At 41.2% G+C, this 17784-nt stretch overlaps 1 protein-coding gene across 5 annotated transcripts in view; it reads right to left on the minus strand.

Annotated features, from left to right (window-relative positions):
* Positions 1-321: 321 nt before the first annotated feature.
* The window catches only part of lepr (leptin receptor), a 51642-nt gene continuing 34179 nt past the window's right edge, over positions 322-17784 (minus strand). For all 5 annotated transcript variants that reach the window (XM_085138644.1, XM_085138646.1, XM_085138649.1 and 2 more), the window contains 18 exons: positions 17391-17618; positions 16042-16159; positions 15413-15588; positions 13638-13786; positions 12572-12713; positions 10780-10940; positions 10558-10657; positions 10218-10317; positions 9284-9492; positions 9015-9169; positions 8368-8521; positions 8096-8178; positions 6735-6948; positions 4626-4820; positions 4446-4529; positions 4254-4347; positions 3609-3684; positions 322-2304 (listed from right to left, as the gene is read on the minus strand). In XM_085138644.1, the coding sequence (XP_084994770.1) occupies positions 1390-2304; positions 3609-3684; positions 4254-4347; positions 4446-4529; positions 4626-4820; positions 6735-6948; positions 8096-8178; positions 8368-8521; positions 9015-9169; positions 9284-9492; positions 10218-10317; positions 10558-10657; positions 10780-10940; positions 12572-12713; positions 13638-13786; positions 15413-15588; positions 16042-16159; positions 17391-17618 (3353 nt within the window). In that variant the 3' untranslated portion in view covers positions 322-1389. The remainder of the gene's footprint in view (positions 2305-3608; positions 3685-4253; positions 4348-4445; positions 4530-4625; positions 4821-6734; positions 6949-8095; positions 8179-8367; positions 8522-9014; positions 9170-9283; positions 9493-10217; positions 10318-10557; positions 10658-10779; positions 10941-12571; positions 12714-13637; positions 13787-15412; positions 15589-16041; positions 16160-17390; positions 17619-17784) is intronic.

The raw sequence follows: 17784 nt of genomic DNA on the forward strand, positions 1-17784 counted from the left end.
ATTGTGTATATGAGGGCATACAGCAATCAGGCTGGAGAAGTAACATGACTATGCAGACAGACCCTTTTTCAACAGCTAAAATATTAGCAAAAGTTATCACATTTAATTTATGAAATTTACTGTGTGTGGTAGTTACCTATATATTTGACTGAAGTGACACAAACCTTAGCCTGGTGAAATTTTAATGTATTTACTGGTTCCAGCCACAAGGTGGCAGACTATTACTGCAGTTCAGTGTTAGCGCGTATAAGAAAAGTTTTTGTATCTGTATTTCCATGCAGTGTGAACATTATAACAGTCCCTGTGATACAAAAAACACACTTACAATAAATACTTTATTTCACCATGAAAAATAGACAACATTCTCCATTTAGAACAACAATTTCTGTCAATCATATTTTTATATTTTCATCACTTTTCAATTTAAACATCCTCAGGATTCTCCTTCTTTAATCTTTTTCATTTTCTTACAGAATAAAGAAGCTGTCCAGTTAAGTTGCCAAGCAAAACTATAGCACAAAAATAGACACCACGTTTCTCACATACTGGAACAAACTCTTAAACACATTAAAGCACAAAGTGCAAAAAGGCTTGATGGTTTGATGGCTGAGATAGTCCATGCAGATGTTGGTACAAAAGCTGCACTGCAGTACATGAAGTGTCCAAAAGCGTTGCCTGCAGTAATTCACCACCTTCAGCTGTTCTCATTTAGTCACACCAATAGCTTTGAAGCAACATCCAAGCGTTGCTTTTACTTTACACTCAAATGTGTGCCAAGAAAGCTGAAAATATACAGATGATGAGCCTTTTTTTCTCTCTCACTTCCTTGTTTTTTTTCCCCATTCTCTGTGAACCTCTTTAATCTTTCTGTGAATGTAGCAAAAAGGAATCAGTAGTGAGAATGAAAAGAACGGTTTTCTGTAATATGGCGAGTGCAAACGTAGGCACAAAGAGCACCCTTTGATTCTGAGCTTGTATGGTATGACCACCTGTGCGTAATCGGTTGTACGCCTATTGTAAGACCTCTTTTTTTCCTTTCTTCTCAAAGACCGGTATGCTGCTTGCGCAGCCTTCCCTGTAGCTCTTCTCTTTTTTAACAGCCACAGATACGGCACAGTTGCAGTATGGCACAGTAAAATCTGGGTTTTAATGCCCAACAAAGAAAGAAAGAAATGCTTTCTCCTGAGGCTTGTGCCCTCCTGATTCTTTTCCAACAGCACACAATAGCAGCATTGATGAACATCAACTTGCAATCATACATAACTTGAGGTAATTCTTTCTTTTTTTTTACTTTTTCTGGCCTCACACCTCATTATGCCCAAAGGAACAGATGCAAATCAGCTTTGGCAAATGCTGATGCGTGACATTATGGATTTAATGGTGCACACGTTAATCACAGCTGGGTTCAAGTTGTGTGTGTTGCACTGTGCACGTAGCAGTTCTGAACTGAGGCAGGTATGGCATGGCGAAGCCACACGCCAACGGTGACGGCAGGATCCCGGGCTCGCTCAGGTTGTCTTGACCGAGCAAAGGATGCAACTCCACGGAACAGTGCCCTCTGTTCAAAGTGGTACTTTTAAGCAGCTCCACTTTGGCTTCTTCGTCTTCACTCTGCTTGTCGTCTTTCTCACTCTCCTCATCCTCTGCTGGGTAGTCCATTCCTAGATAATACAAGTCCTTCTCCCGTCTCACGTCATGCTCGTCTTCTGATGTTTGAGAAAGCTCCTCCACAGAGTTGTTCGAGCAGGAGCGCCTCGGGTCATCCATCTCCAAACCACGACAGCTTTCCAGCTCCCAGAGGCCACCGGGAAAAGATCCCGAAATGTCAGAGTTGTTGGCAGAGAAATTTCCCTCATCGCTGGAGCTGTTACCACTACCATCCTTGTAGGGCAGATGAATGGGGGGCTGCTGGTCCTGACTGGGATTGGAGACCAGAACAGCGGTGTAGATGACTGAAGACTGCCCAGAGTTGTCGGTGCTACCTGGATGTTGGTCCACTGAGGGATCAGCTGGCTGCAGATCATCTGCTCTTGGGCTTGAAGTAGTTAACATATCCAGAACAGCTGAAGAAGGACCCTCAACAGGGAGAGTCTCATTCTCCATGAACTGATCAACATTCAGGTCAAACCCAGGAGAATGGGAGCCAGCTAAGGCATCTGCAGGGTCTGGAAGTGGGTTTTGGATCAGAGCTGTAGTTAGAACTTTGTCCACTATAATGACCTGGGAGATGTTCTCATTGGGCATGAGCAGCGGCCAGACCGGCAGACCTTCCTGAGGTCGGAACAGATAGTCAAAGGTGTCCACCTGGAGAAAGTTTCAGAGCTGATGAATAATGAAGCATATGGCCATGAGAATACAGAGAATCCACTTATGATGGAAAAGACCGTTAAGAAGAGACTAAATGCATATTTTCTTGCTGTACTGATCCATGAAGGTAGCAGTGCAAACCGCTCACAAGCATTAATAGCCTACAGATGGCGACAAACATACATGACGAACATGTTGCCCACAAACTCATCATGCTTCTGCCTCTTTATTTATCAAGATAGACAGGAACTACTGAAGAACTTGCATGGTGAGTGTTTTTAAATCGACTCATCTCAGTATCATGTGATGACAAGAAACATGCAATCAGAACTTTATCCAAAGGAATAGAGCATATAGAGCATTTTCTACCTGAATTTTTGATGGGAACATCAAGATCACTCTCAAGTGTTTTCATTAAATATGAAGCAGCTAGTTAGCTTAGCATAAAATGAATCTTGGTGCTGCTGCTGGTATTTTGTTGTTTTTAGTTTGTGCCATCTCATCTTTTTTTTTTTTATTTCCTTCATTTCCTTTCTCTCTCTCTTTCTGTTATTATGATCGTTTTCAAGTTTCCTGTCCTCATTATCAGTGTTTTGTGTCTTTTGACTACTGCCTGTTTACTTTGATGATTTCCTGTCTCATGTGTCTCTTTTTGTATTTACTTCCTGTCTTTGTTTTTGTCTCCTTTGCGATTTTCTGCCACACTTTCATTAGTTCTGCTTGTATCTCGTCCCTGCCTGTGTCTGATCACAAATCACCTCTGCATGTGTGTGTACATATAGTCCTGTCTTCCCCTTTGTTGCCTCGCTTTTGCCAGTTTTTGTCACCTTTGCCACCTTCCCCATCCTACTGTTCACCTGGCTGTTTCCTTGTGCCTCTGCAGAGTGATTTTCTCGATTAACCTCCAACCTTTGTGCGGCACTTTTTTGAATAATTCTTTTTCCACTGAGATATCTCTGGTCTCTTTTTAATTGACACAAAAGTTAAAAGTTAAAAACAATCACTTGTAATTGTAACACTTGTAAAACACTTGTAATTTAACAAAAGGTATATGTGAGGTTCCACTCGCTCTTTAAGAAAATAAGATCATGTTAATAAGCGACCGTGTTAGGTAACAGCATCTGTCAGACTGTTTCTCCGACTTATACTAAGCTACCTCAGTCAATTTTTATTTGAAAACAGTGCAAATTAGCTTCTTTCACATGATGTTGTTCTTTAGGGCTAGTATGACCTAGATGTTAAGATTTTAGGGTTAATAAACGGATGAGTCAACAGTGACATTCACAGTGTACATTTCATACCTTTTTGAAGTCTATTCCTTTAGCCCATGAACACTTCCTTGGGTTGGGAACATCCTTCCATACAAACTTTTTCATCCTGGAAATGTAGCAGATATTCATGTTAGACATTTGATGCCTAAACACTCCTTTTCCCTTCCTCTCTCGGGTCTAATTTTTCCACCTTTTATCCACCAACATCAAGCGTAATTACACCCTGGTGACCTGTTAAATGTCACACCACTAATTTTTCATGGTCAGTGTCTCTGTGCCCTTAATTAGACTGCACCATAGAAATTACTATCATATATCATTTCTTACAAGTGTCTGTTCGGATAAAAAAAACTAACCGTGTATATTCAGGGTTAGTTTTACAAGATCAAACGGTGAACCCTAGAATTATCATGTTCTGGCTGTGTACCTCCACAAACCAGGCAAGCTACAGTTTACAGTACATCCAGGCCTGTACAGACAAATGTAATTTACTAATTGACGACTTTTGATTGGTGAGCGCTAAAGATTAGTGTCACAGTCTCTCCTGTTCCTGAGTCACAGCACTGAAAAATGGCCAGAGAGGTTTTTTTTGCAAAAAGTCTGAATGTTTTATCGCTTTACCCTCTTACACATTTGTGTCAGTTTGTAAATACATTTTTCTGGAATAGCTCTTACTGGTTTTGGGAGAGAACCAGGGTGACAAACAGGATGATGAAAAGAAAGGAGATGATCATCAGCATCATGTAGGCCTCAGGATCTCCTCTGGTGGCTGTAACACACATCAGAGCTTTAACTGCTAGAACAACAAGAGGCCTTTTGTCATCCTTTAGTGCTGCAGATGACACGACCCGTGCGCAGTGAGCATACCTAAAGTGTAAATCGGCTCCCCTTCTCCCTCAGCAAACACAGGGTACAAGAAAAAGCCGTACTCCTCTGAGGCAAAAAAATCACCTGATGGGATAAATGTAAATTGTTACAGCTTAGTTTAACTTAACATAACCAGACTGTGAAATAACAGTGTAACTAACACAGAAGAGAATGTACTACCTCTCAGATAGACGGGGTAATCAGTGTAGCGCAGTCTGGCCCACGTCTCTGCTTTTGGCCCAGAGTCCTGCTGCTTGTGTGGCAACCACTCGACCACCATGAACAGAGGCACCAAGCTGTTCTCCAACAGGCTCCATGACAGTGACACACATGTGCTGTTGATAAGCAACACGTGGAATGAACGCACGCAGCGGCCTGCAGTGCAGAAAGAAACAACTGAATTCATCCAGGGTCAGATGACCTCGACATTCACAGTGGCTTTTCTTTGCTTTTCTTTTCTCTCATCTGTCAACATCGAAGGCTGAATAACGCTCACTGAGCTTCAGCTACCAGCTTAAGGAGCATTCAGGACAGTGATGCTAGCACGTGCACGTGTGTAATCATGACTATTTATTTAAAGTTGCTGCTGACAGGAGCACAAATGTGCACTAATCTCACTACACATCAAACGTTAAAAGAAAAAAAGACTCTTGCAAACAGCTGTGAAAAACTGAGCCAAAGCAATTTTAGTTTCCCCCAGTCGATGGGTCATTTAATTGTTCCTGCAGGGAAGCGTATTTACAATGCTTTCAAAACTCAGCCACCAAAAAAAGAAGAAAAACAACAAATAAAATTCATTTCACGTCCAATTACACCAAACATACAAACTCACAGCAAACTAAAATTAAATGTATGTTTTTTCAGCAAAAACCAATTCAATTAAGCGCCTTTCCACCTTTTGGAAAAGTGTTTTGTGGAATAATCTCGGAGCTGAAATGTGGAACAGGAACCACCGATCTTCTTTTTTTGCTGTGTGCAAATTTAAGTCGTCCTAACCTACACGACTTGACTTTTTAATTGCTAGAGAGTTTTCGACAGTTCTTATTCAGTGTAAGATTGGTTATGCCAGCTTGATTATGCTGCTGTAACTCACTGCAACCAGAATAAAGTGAAAGCGCTTATAAATTTAAAGAATTTTCCCGGTAAAACTTGTTTAATTCATGTTTGTAGGCAGAAAAAAACTGGCGTGGAAATACAAACGCATATCCACTTGATGCTTGTTAGTCCTTTTGCTCTGTGTGGAACTCCACCAAAGGAGATTTCTAAGTCAGGTGCTCAATGATTTACCACAAATTTGCTGTGTTCTCGTCTTCAGGTTGCTGCTAATAAAACTCTTCTCTAATAATCAAATTATGAAAACAGTCCATCTTTATGGACAATTAATTTATTCTGACAGTTATTCTCTGAATCATGATTAAAGGAAGAGAAAAATGTTACACAAACACACACACACACATTAGACATCAGCCTTGTTTCCTATGTTCCCATTACTCTTAGCACTCACTGCACTAGAACTAATGGATGTTGGGCATCTATCACGGCTCTTATGAGCTCCCAGAGATAATTATTTTAGATGTAGTCTTAAACTAAATGGATGGTTTTAACCTCTGCTTTAAGCATTTCAAGCATGTGTTATGAGGCTGGGGAAGAAGCACACTGGCAAATAAACACATATAGAAACATGAGTTCATCTTGGGCTTGTCAAAATCTCAACATACAAGCCTTGATGATTATTAAAGCGCTGACAAAAATGATGTTTCCAGTAAGTATTTTGCCATGAATGGACACCACTGACCACCTTGTTCTTTTCTTTCCCGTAAATCTGCACCTGTGTCTGTGCACGTTTGAGTGTCCATAAATCTGTAAGAACTGATGAAAGGTTCCTGGACTGTTTGCTAAGAATCTTGCCCTTGCTTTTGTGAGCCTGTACATTTTTCCGTGTTCAAGAACACTTTTGATCTCAGCTAAGGTTTATATTTTCAGAGGAACGTGAATCCTGAGATTGTTAAAACTGCCTGTCTCTTGATGAAATCCTGGATTGATTTAAAGATATTATATCAATATATGGCTTATATGGTTTATTTTATTCTTTATTTAAAACTTGACAGCCTCCAGCATGATCACACTGAGCTTCTTTTGGAATACTAATATAATAAGGAGGATGAGGGATATTATTGATTGATTGATTAAGAACAGCCTCAGGCTAGAGTGACAAGAACATCGCCTAATAGAATAAATTCACTGAGTGTGTGACTGGTCACACGTCCTGTTATATTCCCACTCACTCACCTTTAGGCTGTCTCTCCAGTGTCATGTTTATGTTGTCTCTGGAGGTCCCCAAACTATTGTTGGCTTCCACAGTCACAGTCTGGAGCTCCTGGTTCCACTCGAAGCTGTAGGAGGACGTCAGCTCGATCTTCTCCCTCAGCACAGATCCGCTTGAGGATCGACGCTGGACTATAAATCCATCCACACAATAGGAATTCCCAGAAGGTGGGAAATTCTACAAAACAAATTGAGAACATTTAAACAATTTTCATTTCAAATATTGTATAACACGACAAAACTGCAAAGGCGAAGGCAGATTTGAACTTAAGCCTTTTATTAAATAACCAAAGAAACACATTGGTCCTCTCTTTGTATCCGGACACGTGGCAGCACTTCTGCTATCATTTTGTTCGTATTTAACAAAATAAAAATGCAGACATAGTTGTTTTTGACTATCTCACTGAACTAACAGAGCCAATCTCAGCACGCTTGTACTCTCTGCTCATATTGCCTTCATATGAAATCATTTTTGGCTTTTTAAAGAACTTATTTTAACATTGACCTCAACAGCAAACAAATCCTCCCTAACAGAAAAAGTAACTTCAAGCGCCAGATTGTATTATATTTCTTCACGTCACTCTAATATGGGCGATCGTGGCTCAAGAGTTGAGAGTTCGCCTTGTAATTGGAAGGTTGCCGGTTCGAGTCCAGTCTTGGTCTTGGACTGGTGGTGGTAGGTCCAGTGTCCGGCAGCCTCGCCTCTGTCAGTGCGCCCCAGGGTGGCTGTGGCTACAATGTAGCTTCCCATCACCAGTGTGTGAATGGGTGAATGACTGGTTGTGTGAAGCGCTTTGGGGTCCTTAGGGACTAGAAAAGCGCTATATAAATACAGGCCATATATATTAAATTTGACTTTTGTCTGACCGCAGAACAGTTTCCACTTTGCCTCAATGCAGACAGCAACATTTCTGGGTCATGTTCATATGGCTTCTTCCTCATTATTGGATACTGATACCCAAAGACCACAGGCATCCAATAAGTGATTATCACCCTTGTCAATCAGGCACAGAGATTTCTCCCGATACTCTGAATCTTTTAATAATATTATGTACTGTAGATGATGAGATATTCAAGTTCTCGCAATTTAAATATAGTCTTAATAAATAACCTAATAGGGAATAGTGTGGTTTATTGAAGTGTTTTCTTATAGCATTTGATCAAATAGTAAGCTTCACCCCACAGAGGAATAAAAAGTATCAGGTTTAGCCACAGAGAAAATACTTGTTTAGCGTCTTTTTGTGTTTTTAGAGGGACCTGCAGACAAGAAGAATATCACTGTACCTAACTCTTAATAAAAAAGCTGAACACTGTAATGTATGTACCTCAAACAGCAGCGTGATGTTAGACTGGTTTCCGTGTGGATCATCTTGACGGATTCTCCAGAAATCAGGGCCACGTTCAGGAGCTGAGGAGATCAATTAGCAAACATTACATCCACTCGCAGCCTTTACTTTTGCATTTCTCTGCTAGGAGATGGCATTTGTGTGCGCCATGTCCATTAGAGTAGAAATCACATGGTCAGATGTGACTGGAAACGAACATTTGTATCAGAAGTCAAGGCTGCCACCGCTGCTGTTTTCATAACATGTTTTACCTCTGCTGTTTTGCGGAGTGGAGTAGACAGACTCGCTCCAGTCGCTCCAGTAGCCGGTGCCGTTGGTGTGCTTGCAGCGCACTTGAACCACGTATACGCGACACATATCTGGCACGGCGACCTCTGCCCACAGAACCCGCACAGGATCCTGAAGCTGCAGACATTTTTGGAGCTCATTAAAGAAACAACACGCATTCCTAATGGAAAATGTTCGCTCTGCGCAGTACACATCTGCTCACTCTGTCTAGCCTCCTTATTTTATGAAAAGACAGAAAATGATTTCTTCATTTTTTTTGGTATTTTGAGCAAATTTTGAGATGAGAACACAAATGAGAGCGTTTGTCCAATTTCCAGGAGAATTTTTCAATCAGAGGACTGCAGTTTGATCTCATAAGAGACACACAAGCTGAGGTTATATCAGAGCATCCTGTATCATTTAAAGAAATATTTCATTTGGCACATTTTATTCTGGGTGTTTCGCAGGAAGCTAACAGTAGTAGAGTTCTAACAATCATCCAGTATCATATCATTATAGAAATATCATTCATTCCAAACTTTAGAGGCTTTTTTGAATAATTGATTTGTGAACCCACCACACCAAGCATTCAGTCACAGCGTGTGGTTGCTAAACTGTGCGATAAGCTCACCTTCCACTTTGGCTGGGGGCTCACGGTGGATGGCGAGTAGTACTGAAACTGACACTGGAGACCATCGACTGGCAAAGGCGGAGCCTGCCAAGTCACTTCCAGGACCCCACTGCTGTGGCTCACTGCCTTCACATTAGCGGGTGCATGAGGCTTCACTGCAGGAACGACAGAAGTTCGGGTTTTTTGTGGTAAACCTGGAGTAACGGTGCTGCTGAAGAACATCTAATAAGCCTGGAGCTCTTTAATTAAAATGAATCCTTCTTTCTCACCGTGATCTACAGGTGACAGGTAGACCGGTTTGGACCTGATGGGACCCAGTTGCGATGGCAACTCCAGCCAGAGTTTATAGCAGTTCATCCTCAGAGGGTGGATGGTGCAGGTTTTCTGCCTGCCCTCCATGCAGGCAGGACTCATCTCCCCCAGATTCTCACCCGCTCTCTCCCTCCCCTCCATCTCGTCACATGGCAGGTCAGCCCACCTGACATTAAAAACAAAAAGAAACAGATGAAGTCGTGTTCTTTTTTTGTCTCCACATGAGCTGATTTGCCTGTGCTTGTACTGTTCTTGCACATCATAACGAATGTCTCTCCAGGACCAGTAATGCACCGATGTGATGTCATAGATTTGTTACTTCAAGGAAAAAAAGATTAAAATATTAAACACAACTTTACCAAGACTAAAGAACTGGTGACAACTAGAATAGTTGAAGTCTGAGCAAAACAATCTGATCTGAAATATGAAATAAGATGTTCTCGTCATCTTTAAACTTACATCTGCAGTACATCAGTCAGTTAGAACAAGCTTGCATAATCGTGTCAGGCCACACTGGTTTTAAAGAGAAGAGACTTACTATTGTAGTCTATTGTATTGTATAATACTAACGACACACACTTACAGTGCACTGTTGAAATAAACTTCCTGATATTGCTTCTCTAGTGCTAAACACACAGGTCGAGGGTGTGTTCAGTGAACCTGGTGTCCTGGTACACTGTGTGTGTGTGTGTGTGTGTGTGTGTGTGTGTGTGTGTGTGTGTGTGTGTGTGTGTGTGTAGGTGTGTGTGTGCATGTGTGTGTGTGTGTGTGTGTGTGTGTGTATAGTAACTTCCAGCTTTTCATCACACAAACGTTTTATGAACAATGCAGCATCTTTTAAGAAACATAAACACTCCGGAAATATCAACTGGATTGGAAAAGGTGCTTTACTTGGATTGAAATCTGAGCTTATCCGGCTGTTTGTGAGTCCAACTGCAGTCCATGGCGTCAATATCCCCGTTGGTTACACACTTTATATCAATGTCAGCTCCTGAAACACACAAAGAAAAACACATTTAATTTGGGTGACAGTCACAAACACATTCTGGTTCACGCTGTTTTGCTTTCACATGTCGCCGCTCTGCTTCCTGTCTTTGTCAAATGAACACTGAAGGGACATGGATTTCAAGCAACTTTAAAACATCAGAAACTGACTTTCGCTATAAAAATAGGGAAGAGAAATACATTGGATAACACTTAGACTTGTTTTTACTGGTCCAACAAAGCTCACCTTCCACAAAGATCTGGCTGTAAGGGATGCTCCACTCTTCGGTACACCTCAGGAGGTCATACATTTGATTCTCTGAAGGATGCAATGTGATCTTGCTCACCTGGTTTGGGTCAACAAAAATATTTACTGTACTGAAGGCTGTACATTTTTAAAAATAGGCCCATAGAAATGTTCCGAGCATCACAAAAACCTCTGCAGGGAGAGTTTTTTTGTACTTCTTACCCACTGGTTGACTGGGTGGTACAGGGCGGGTGGAGGCAGCGGTTGGAAGTTGAGCTTCCACACGGCCATGCTGGCATTCATTCTGTGGTCGTTGAATACACAGTATACTGTTACGTTCTCCCCAGGTCTAGCCACCACTTTCTTGGGGATGTAGCTCACCGCTGCACGCAGGAAAGAAGAAAAAAACCACGTCATTTTATGTTACGTTTACTGCCTCAAAGAAGAAATCTCGTTTTTAACTTTTTATACTTTGAAAAGCCTTTTACAAAAGACACAAAGCCAAATGGATGTCACTCAGATGACAAAAACAAAGACTCAAACAAATCAAACACATGACTCATTCTCATTCACCCACAGTTGCCACGTAGACCTTTACAAAAGAAAAAAAGACAAACCTTTCTATGGAATTATGAAAACTTTGTCAAAGTTTGCCATTAAAAGAACAAGCGGGGAGTTATCTGACTCCTGTCACACAGCCACCTGAAACTTCTGTGAGGAGCACTGACTCACTCAAAATGTAACTTTTGTGAATGCTTCAGCAGGACGTCAGCGGCGTGTTCTTCTGTTCTGGCATCGTTTTAGCCAGAAGTTTCTGAGTCACCCTTCAAGCCAAGAACCTCACATCATCTCAATTACTGCTGTTTTACAAGGACGACTGTGTGGCTCGTTTTCACGGGATTACTCAGAGCTGCTGAGTCTCACAAACATTTAACCCCATGACACACACTACTGTGCCACTGACACACAGTACATGGGCAGTCTTTGGGTAACAGTATCTATTATCTAGGAAAAACATCACAAATATGTCTGCTGTGACAATACAACAAGACGCCGTCACTTGTGCTGTGTAAAGCTTTTGGAATCAATTAGCCCAAGCTTAGTATGAGTCACTGATCAGCTGACATGAACGAGGTTTCTGATTTTAGTTCATGCAAACAATTGTTATGTCTCAGTTCTTGCTCTTGTTTTTCAACTTTCAGTTTCATAATTCATATTACTGTAGAGTCTTTACCTACAACATACAGCACCTTGATGCAACTGTTGTTGTGATTTGAGTTGAATAACTTAAAAAAATGTTTTGCATGCACTAATACAGACAGTGCTTGACAGATTTATTAGACCAACACTCGGTGTTTTTACCAAAGCAATCCCGTGTTAGCAGCACTTGTATTTACCTAAATCAGTATTTTTTATGTTAAAATATAATTATTGTTGCTGTCCAAAAACTGTAAAGTGCACTATTAATTTTATTTGATTAGGATATCTGATATGTTCAGTTTGTTACTAATAAATTAAAACTTAATTTTTAGTTTTTCTTGTTTTTGTTACAGGTGATCAAATAAAAAGACTATACAGTAAATAATCCCTTTTATGAGCTCTTAATGCTGATCATTAACCTGGAGAATGACCTCTGATGAAATACTCATATGAGTTTTTCAGTGACTCAGTCTAATGAGCTTGGATTGGACATAATTGCGCTCAGTGCTTGACCCTATCTGAATGAGCCTCTCAGAGAAATGTGAGTTGACCCACAGCCACCAGGACAGGTTTAACATGTTAGGCTCACTGAAAAAAAAGATAATTTTATACTTATTATATCCTTTACTCCTTGATAAATCTTACACTTACTAACTTCTTACACTTCCTTCTTATATGTTCTTATATGAAATGGAGTACCAGATCAACTGATGAATAGAGTGGCTATATGTGATTTTCAAACAATTCTAGAGAGATAAGAAGCTGGTCCCATGAAACATCTCCTAAGGTTCTGCTGTGAGGAAGCAGCTCTTACTATCCAGGCGGATGTGGTGAGGTTCACTCCATTCACTCCACAGTGGAGGCTCTTCCGGGCCGGAGCAGCGAACCTGAACGGTGTAGTTTAGTTTGGGCTTCAGATCCAAAGACACTCTGGGCTCTCCAGGCGCAGACACCACCTGGAGACAGATAAGGAATACTGAAGAACATGCACACATGTACCCACAGACTGCTGGGTGTTGACCACTTGGAGTGATGCCTAAGTCAAATCCATCGTCACAGCATGGCTGCTGCTTTTGTTTAGAGTCCTCTTAACTGGAACTGCAACTGGAACTGGACTGTTTCTACATGCAGCAGCTGATTATTATCGTTATGAAGCATGATGCATTTGATGAAGAATCTATTTTAATTGTGAAATGAAGCAGGGAAAAAAAAAACATGCCTAAGAGTACACTGATGTTACTCAAGCAGATTGTGAAATCTTAGCTTGGCAGAGTGCCCAAAGCAGAGAGGGAAAGTCATTACATGACTGTGGCTCAAGAGTTGGGAGTTCGCCTTGTAATCGGAAGGTTGCCAGTTCGAGCCCCGGCTTGGACAGTCTCGTCATTGTGTCCTTGGGCAAGACACTTCACCCGTTGCCTACTGGTGGTGGTCAGAGGGCCCGGTGGCGCCAGTGTCCGGCAGCCTCGCCTCTGTCAGTGCGCCCCAGGGTGGCTGTGGCTACAATGTAGCTTGCCATCACCAGTGTGTGAATGTGTGTGTGAATGGGTGGATGACAGGTTGTGTAAAGCGCTTTGGGGTCCTTAGGGACTAGAAAAGCGCTATACAAATACAGGCCATTTTATTTTTACCATTTATATGTGATTTATAACAATCACTATGAATCAAGAATTTTTTTTAAAGCCGATATGATCCAAGCAAAAACACTCAGTAGATTAACCTGGGGGACTTGTGGTGAACAACCAGGCTTCAAATATTAGCTGACATTTTACATGCAAAGGTATGAAGAAAAAAAACAGGAAATCCTGTTAATTGATGGCAAATTCTTAGTAGAACTCTCCACCTCTTATATAATCTTCTAAGTATAAATAGTTAGTATTTACCTGCGAGGCCGGGTGAGTGGTGCCAGAGGAGTATCGGACTTCATATCTCAGTGGACCAGCGTCAAAGTCGGCTGGGTCATCCCAGAGCACGATCAGCTCTGCCTCAATGGTCTGAGTGTGTGACAGGTTGCCTGGAGGACTCGGTTTCTCTGGAGAAAAAGATTACAGCAACGTAAGCTTCACAACACCATCAATATACAGCACATCTGACAAATTACCCGCATTCATAAAACTACTCTGCAGTGCTGTCAGAGTGCATCATCACAGGTTACAACCAGACAGTCTGATTTAGCTCATGGTCCATAAAAAGAAAACAAGGCCAAAAGCCTCCTTCTGGTACTGTTTGTTATTTACTGTCACTCTAACAGTATGCCACTAGAGCCATGCAAATCTAATGATGGCTCCAATTCTGAATTATTAAAATTAAATAAATTAAGCTGAGCACAATTTACTTTCACAACCAGGCATAAAAGGCAAGTTCACTTTACACTTTAGTCTAACAGTAAAATGTCATCAAAGCATGCTGCTAATAATCTATAAATCACATAACGTTTCAGGCGGGTTTCTCAGCGGCGTGGACCCAGACAAACATCAGACAGGTGGAGCAGGCCTGATAACAAAGCCCCGTTTCACATGTTCAACTATGACACAAACAACCTGAGATAATTAAGTCTCATAAAACCACAAAAATGCCCACGGGGCGAGAAGAGATCAATAAACATTATGAGTAACAGCCAAATCGTTCTGCTCCCACACTACTCCGCCATTAGGAACATTACGTGCTTCTACTCCTCATCACAAAGTCTAATTTGCACATGTACCTAAATCAAGATCAGGAAACAGTTACGCCCTCCCTAATATGACAACAACTGCAGCACCATTGCTTAATGACAGTTCACACAGTGCAGGTAACAGGAAATAGCCTCGAGTGCCAGTTCCTGGTGCTTCTTATAACTCAGTTGAGTCTGAATAAACTGAATCCACAAAGTGTTTTCTTTTTCCAAGAATACAGAGAAAACACAAAAAGGCAACAGCCACTTTAGCCATTTACATGATGCAAACAATATATAACACATTGTAAATACATATACGCTGAATGGAGAGCCTCAAACCTAGAGTTTTGGCTGAGAAAATGTAAAATCGACACCTCATTAAGGGGGCTCTATTTTTACAAGACATGAATAATACAAGTTTGGTTTCAAGATCACTGAAGTTCAATTAAATGAACCAAAGGGATAAGACTGCAGCGGTGCAGTGAAAAGACAGCAAAAGCCTGACTGTTACTACTCGGTTTCTTTTCTGCTCCGTGCTGTTTCATCTAAGCGGTCTGGTTGAACAAACTCAGCATACAAAGTGCTTGTCTGTTACTGCGGAGATCTCACGGCTGCACACACACGCTTTTAGCTGCATTCCGGTCACAGTGCAGCTATAGAAAGGTCTTTCTCCTTATCTGTCCATCATGTTAAGGTTGGACGTCAGAATGGAGAATTAACCAGTGAGAGGTTCGGCATTACCGTCATACATAGACTAAATGTATTCTTAGGACCATTCATGTGTGGAAAAAAAGAAGACTGTTTGGGAACTTGCTTCTTTGATTGGTAACCGTAATACACTTAAAACAGTGTGGTCACACATATAAAACACCAGAAAAATGACCAAATACCTGAATGTCACTGTCTTACAAGGTAAACTTATTAGCTGAAATTATTACTATTACTATTATTACTTTAATTATTACTTTAATGACTCCCCGCTATGAATCATGCCTTTCTCACCAGGTCGGGCAGGAACTCTGAGCAGAACTGGTGGAGCCACGGCATCAGAGATGCTGACAGTTACCATGGCGACAAAGCTTGTTGTTGGGTCAAGAGTGAGTGAGCACATGAAGGAATCCTGCGCCTCACAAACAACGGGATTTTCAGATGCGGAATAGTCACCATCTTGCTGAAATCTGTAAACAGACGGTAAAACAGTTCAGTCAGAAGGTTCTGGCATTTCTTGGTATAGATTATCATGTTTCAGTTTGGTGCATTTTAGTGACATTTCACTATTCAATTCACTGTTGTGTTATATCTTTTGTTACATTTTCTTATATCTTTGTTGACTTGGAGAAAAAGTACTTTAAGTGCTCAAAAAAATCTCAAAACAGCTAATAAATCAGACTTGAGGGGGAAACCATTGAGTAAAATTCTCAAGTGCTTGTTAGGTCAGTGCTAACCTAATCGCATTAGCCTACCACAGTACAAGCCTGGAGCCAGTGAGATAAACACTTAACCCCCCAGTGAGCAGTTGAGACATCGCCAATCAGACTAAAACACACAAAGGCACACACAATCACTCATTCACACACTCTCAACAGGCAAAACGCACATGAAGCCATTAACGAGAGCCGCTTCACACTCACAACTGCCGCCGTAAGCTGACTGCCATAAGACTGTCGGACGGCTGACCACGAGACCGAAGATCGCAGATTAAATTTCGCCAGTTTCCATCAATTCTGCAGAGGATGTCCAAACAGGTGCCTGAAAAGAAATTACATTTGCATGTTAGGAGACTGTTGGCAAACCTCCAAATGAAGGCTTCTGAGAAAACAGCCTGGTTTAATATTCTTAGAAGAAGCCTGAGACTGAGTGGCAGTCTGGGGAGAGGCCTCCTCCAGCCTGGTCAAAAGGAACAAACCCTCTCTAGCACTGAAATCCTTCGCTGCATGAACAACCTTGGGCTCTTTGCTCAAGTAAAAGTTCTGAAATACAGTTAGCTTTCATACTACAATCAGAAATAGAACAGAACATCAAATCTATTTACTGCACGTACATGCTTTACATATATAGGCAAATGGTCGGTTTTATCAGTTTCCCATCACTGTGGGAAACGTCTGGCTGCTGAAAGCAGTGGAAAAACATGAATGAAAGAAGCATAAGTGCGTGCTGTTTGTGTCTGTAAATAAAATGCACCCAATTCTTAATTTTCAACACCTACTTTGCACTTCATGCTACATTAATCCATTCACACAGCACGCTCTTCTTATCATACACAGTTGTTTTTCTGTTTTTTTACCAGTGTAAATAAGGGTTCGTTTTGGGAGTGTATATCCTGCCCAAGGACACTTTGACAGGTGCCAGGGATCAAACCACCTACCTGATCTCGTCTAGCTCCTGTGTTTTACAGAAGGTGAATCACTCCTGATTGTTAGGCATCATAAAGAATCTGGAGATTTAAAATTCACATAAAGCTGGAAGCACTTACACAACACAGCACCTAATAGATCAGCGCAAATAAACAAATTCTCTGCACCATTCCCCGTGTACTTTCAGATCCATACAACACAGAGAGGGGATTTTATAATTATGACTCCTATGTGCCGAGTATTTTTTCTCCTTGCAAAAAAAAAAAAAAGAATAAAAACACACAAAATCCTAGTGAGATAAACCTTATGAACACTGACTCATCAGCCAAGTGGGAGCAACATAAGTACACAATAGTTTTTCATCAGATGTTAATTTCTGCATCTATACAAAATTTAAAAAAAATACACTTTTTAGAGGTTTTGCAAAAACCTGACGACCATAATTTAGATTTCAGTATGTCAACGTACAGAAATGAAATGATCTCATTTACGTTTTGAGCAGACCCGTTTGGACCTGGTCGTGATTCAGTGATCACACAGATGAGTATCTACACACAACACTGACAGACACTTTGTATCAAGGCCTAATGTATGTGTTATGAAACATGTTGGCGCTAAACTCTTACCGCCAGAGGATCGGGGATGATGTGAATCAATTCTCGAGCTCTTAAAAGTGCAGCCGGGACTGTGTGGGAGATTTGATTGGGAGAGGTTTGCTTCTGGTGAATTTGCGCTGCCTCCCTCCACACCCAGGTGGGCTGAAGGTGACTCACAGCACAGCTCATCTTGCCACGGGAGGTCCACGGCACCTGAACGCAGAGAGGCTCCATCCTCGGGCTTCAAACTCTGAGCACCTGCTCACAGGGAGGCAATAAAATTAAGAGGGGATGACACATGAGCAGATTTTTAACAAGAACTTTACTGTGTATTACAATTTTTACTTTTTTTTTTAATTCAAAGGCAAAATATGTTTTATTTTATATCTCATTAAAGTGACAGCTTACTTAAGGTCAAAGCTAT

Source organism: Neolamprologus multifasciatus, chromosome 17, assembly GCF_963576455.1.
Source record: "Neolamprologus multifasciatus chromosome 17, fNeoMul1.2, whole genome shotgun sequence".
Taxonomy (NCBI): domain Eukaryota; kingdom Metazoa; phylum Chordata; class Actinopteri; order Cichliformes; family Cichlidae; genus Neolamprologus; species Neolamprologus multifasciatus.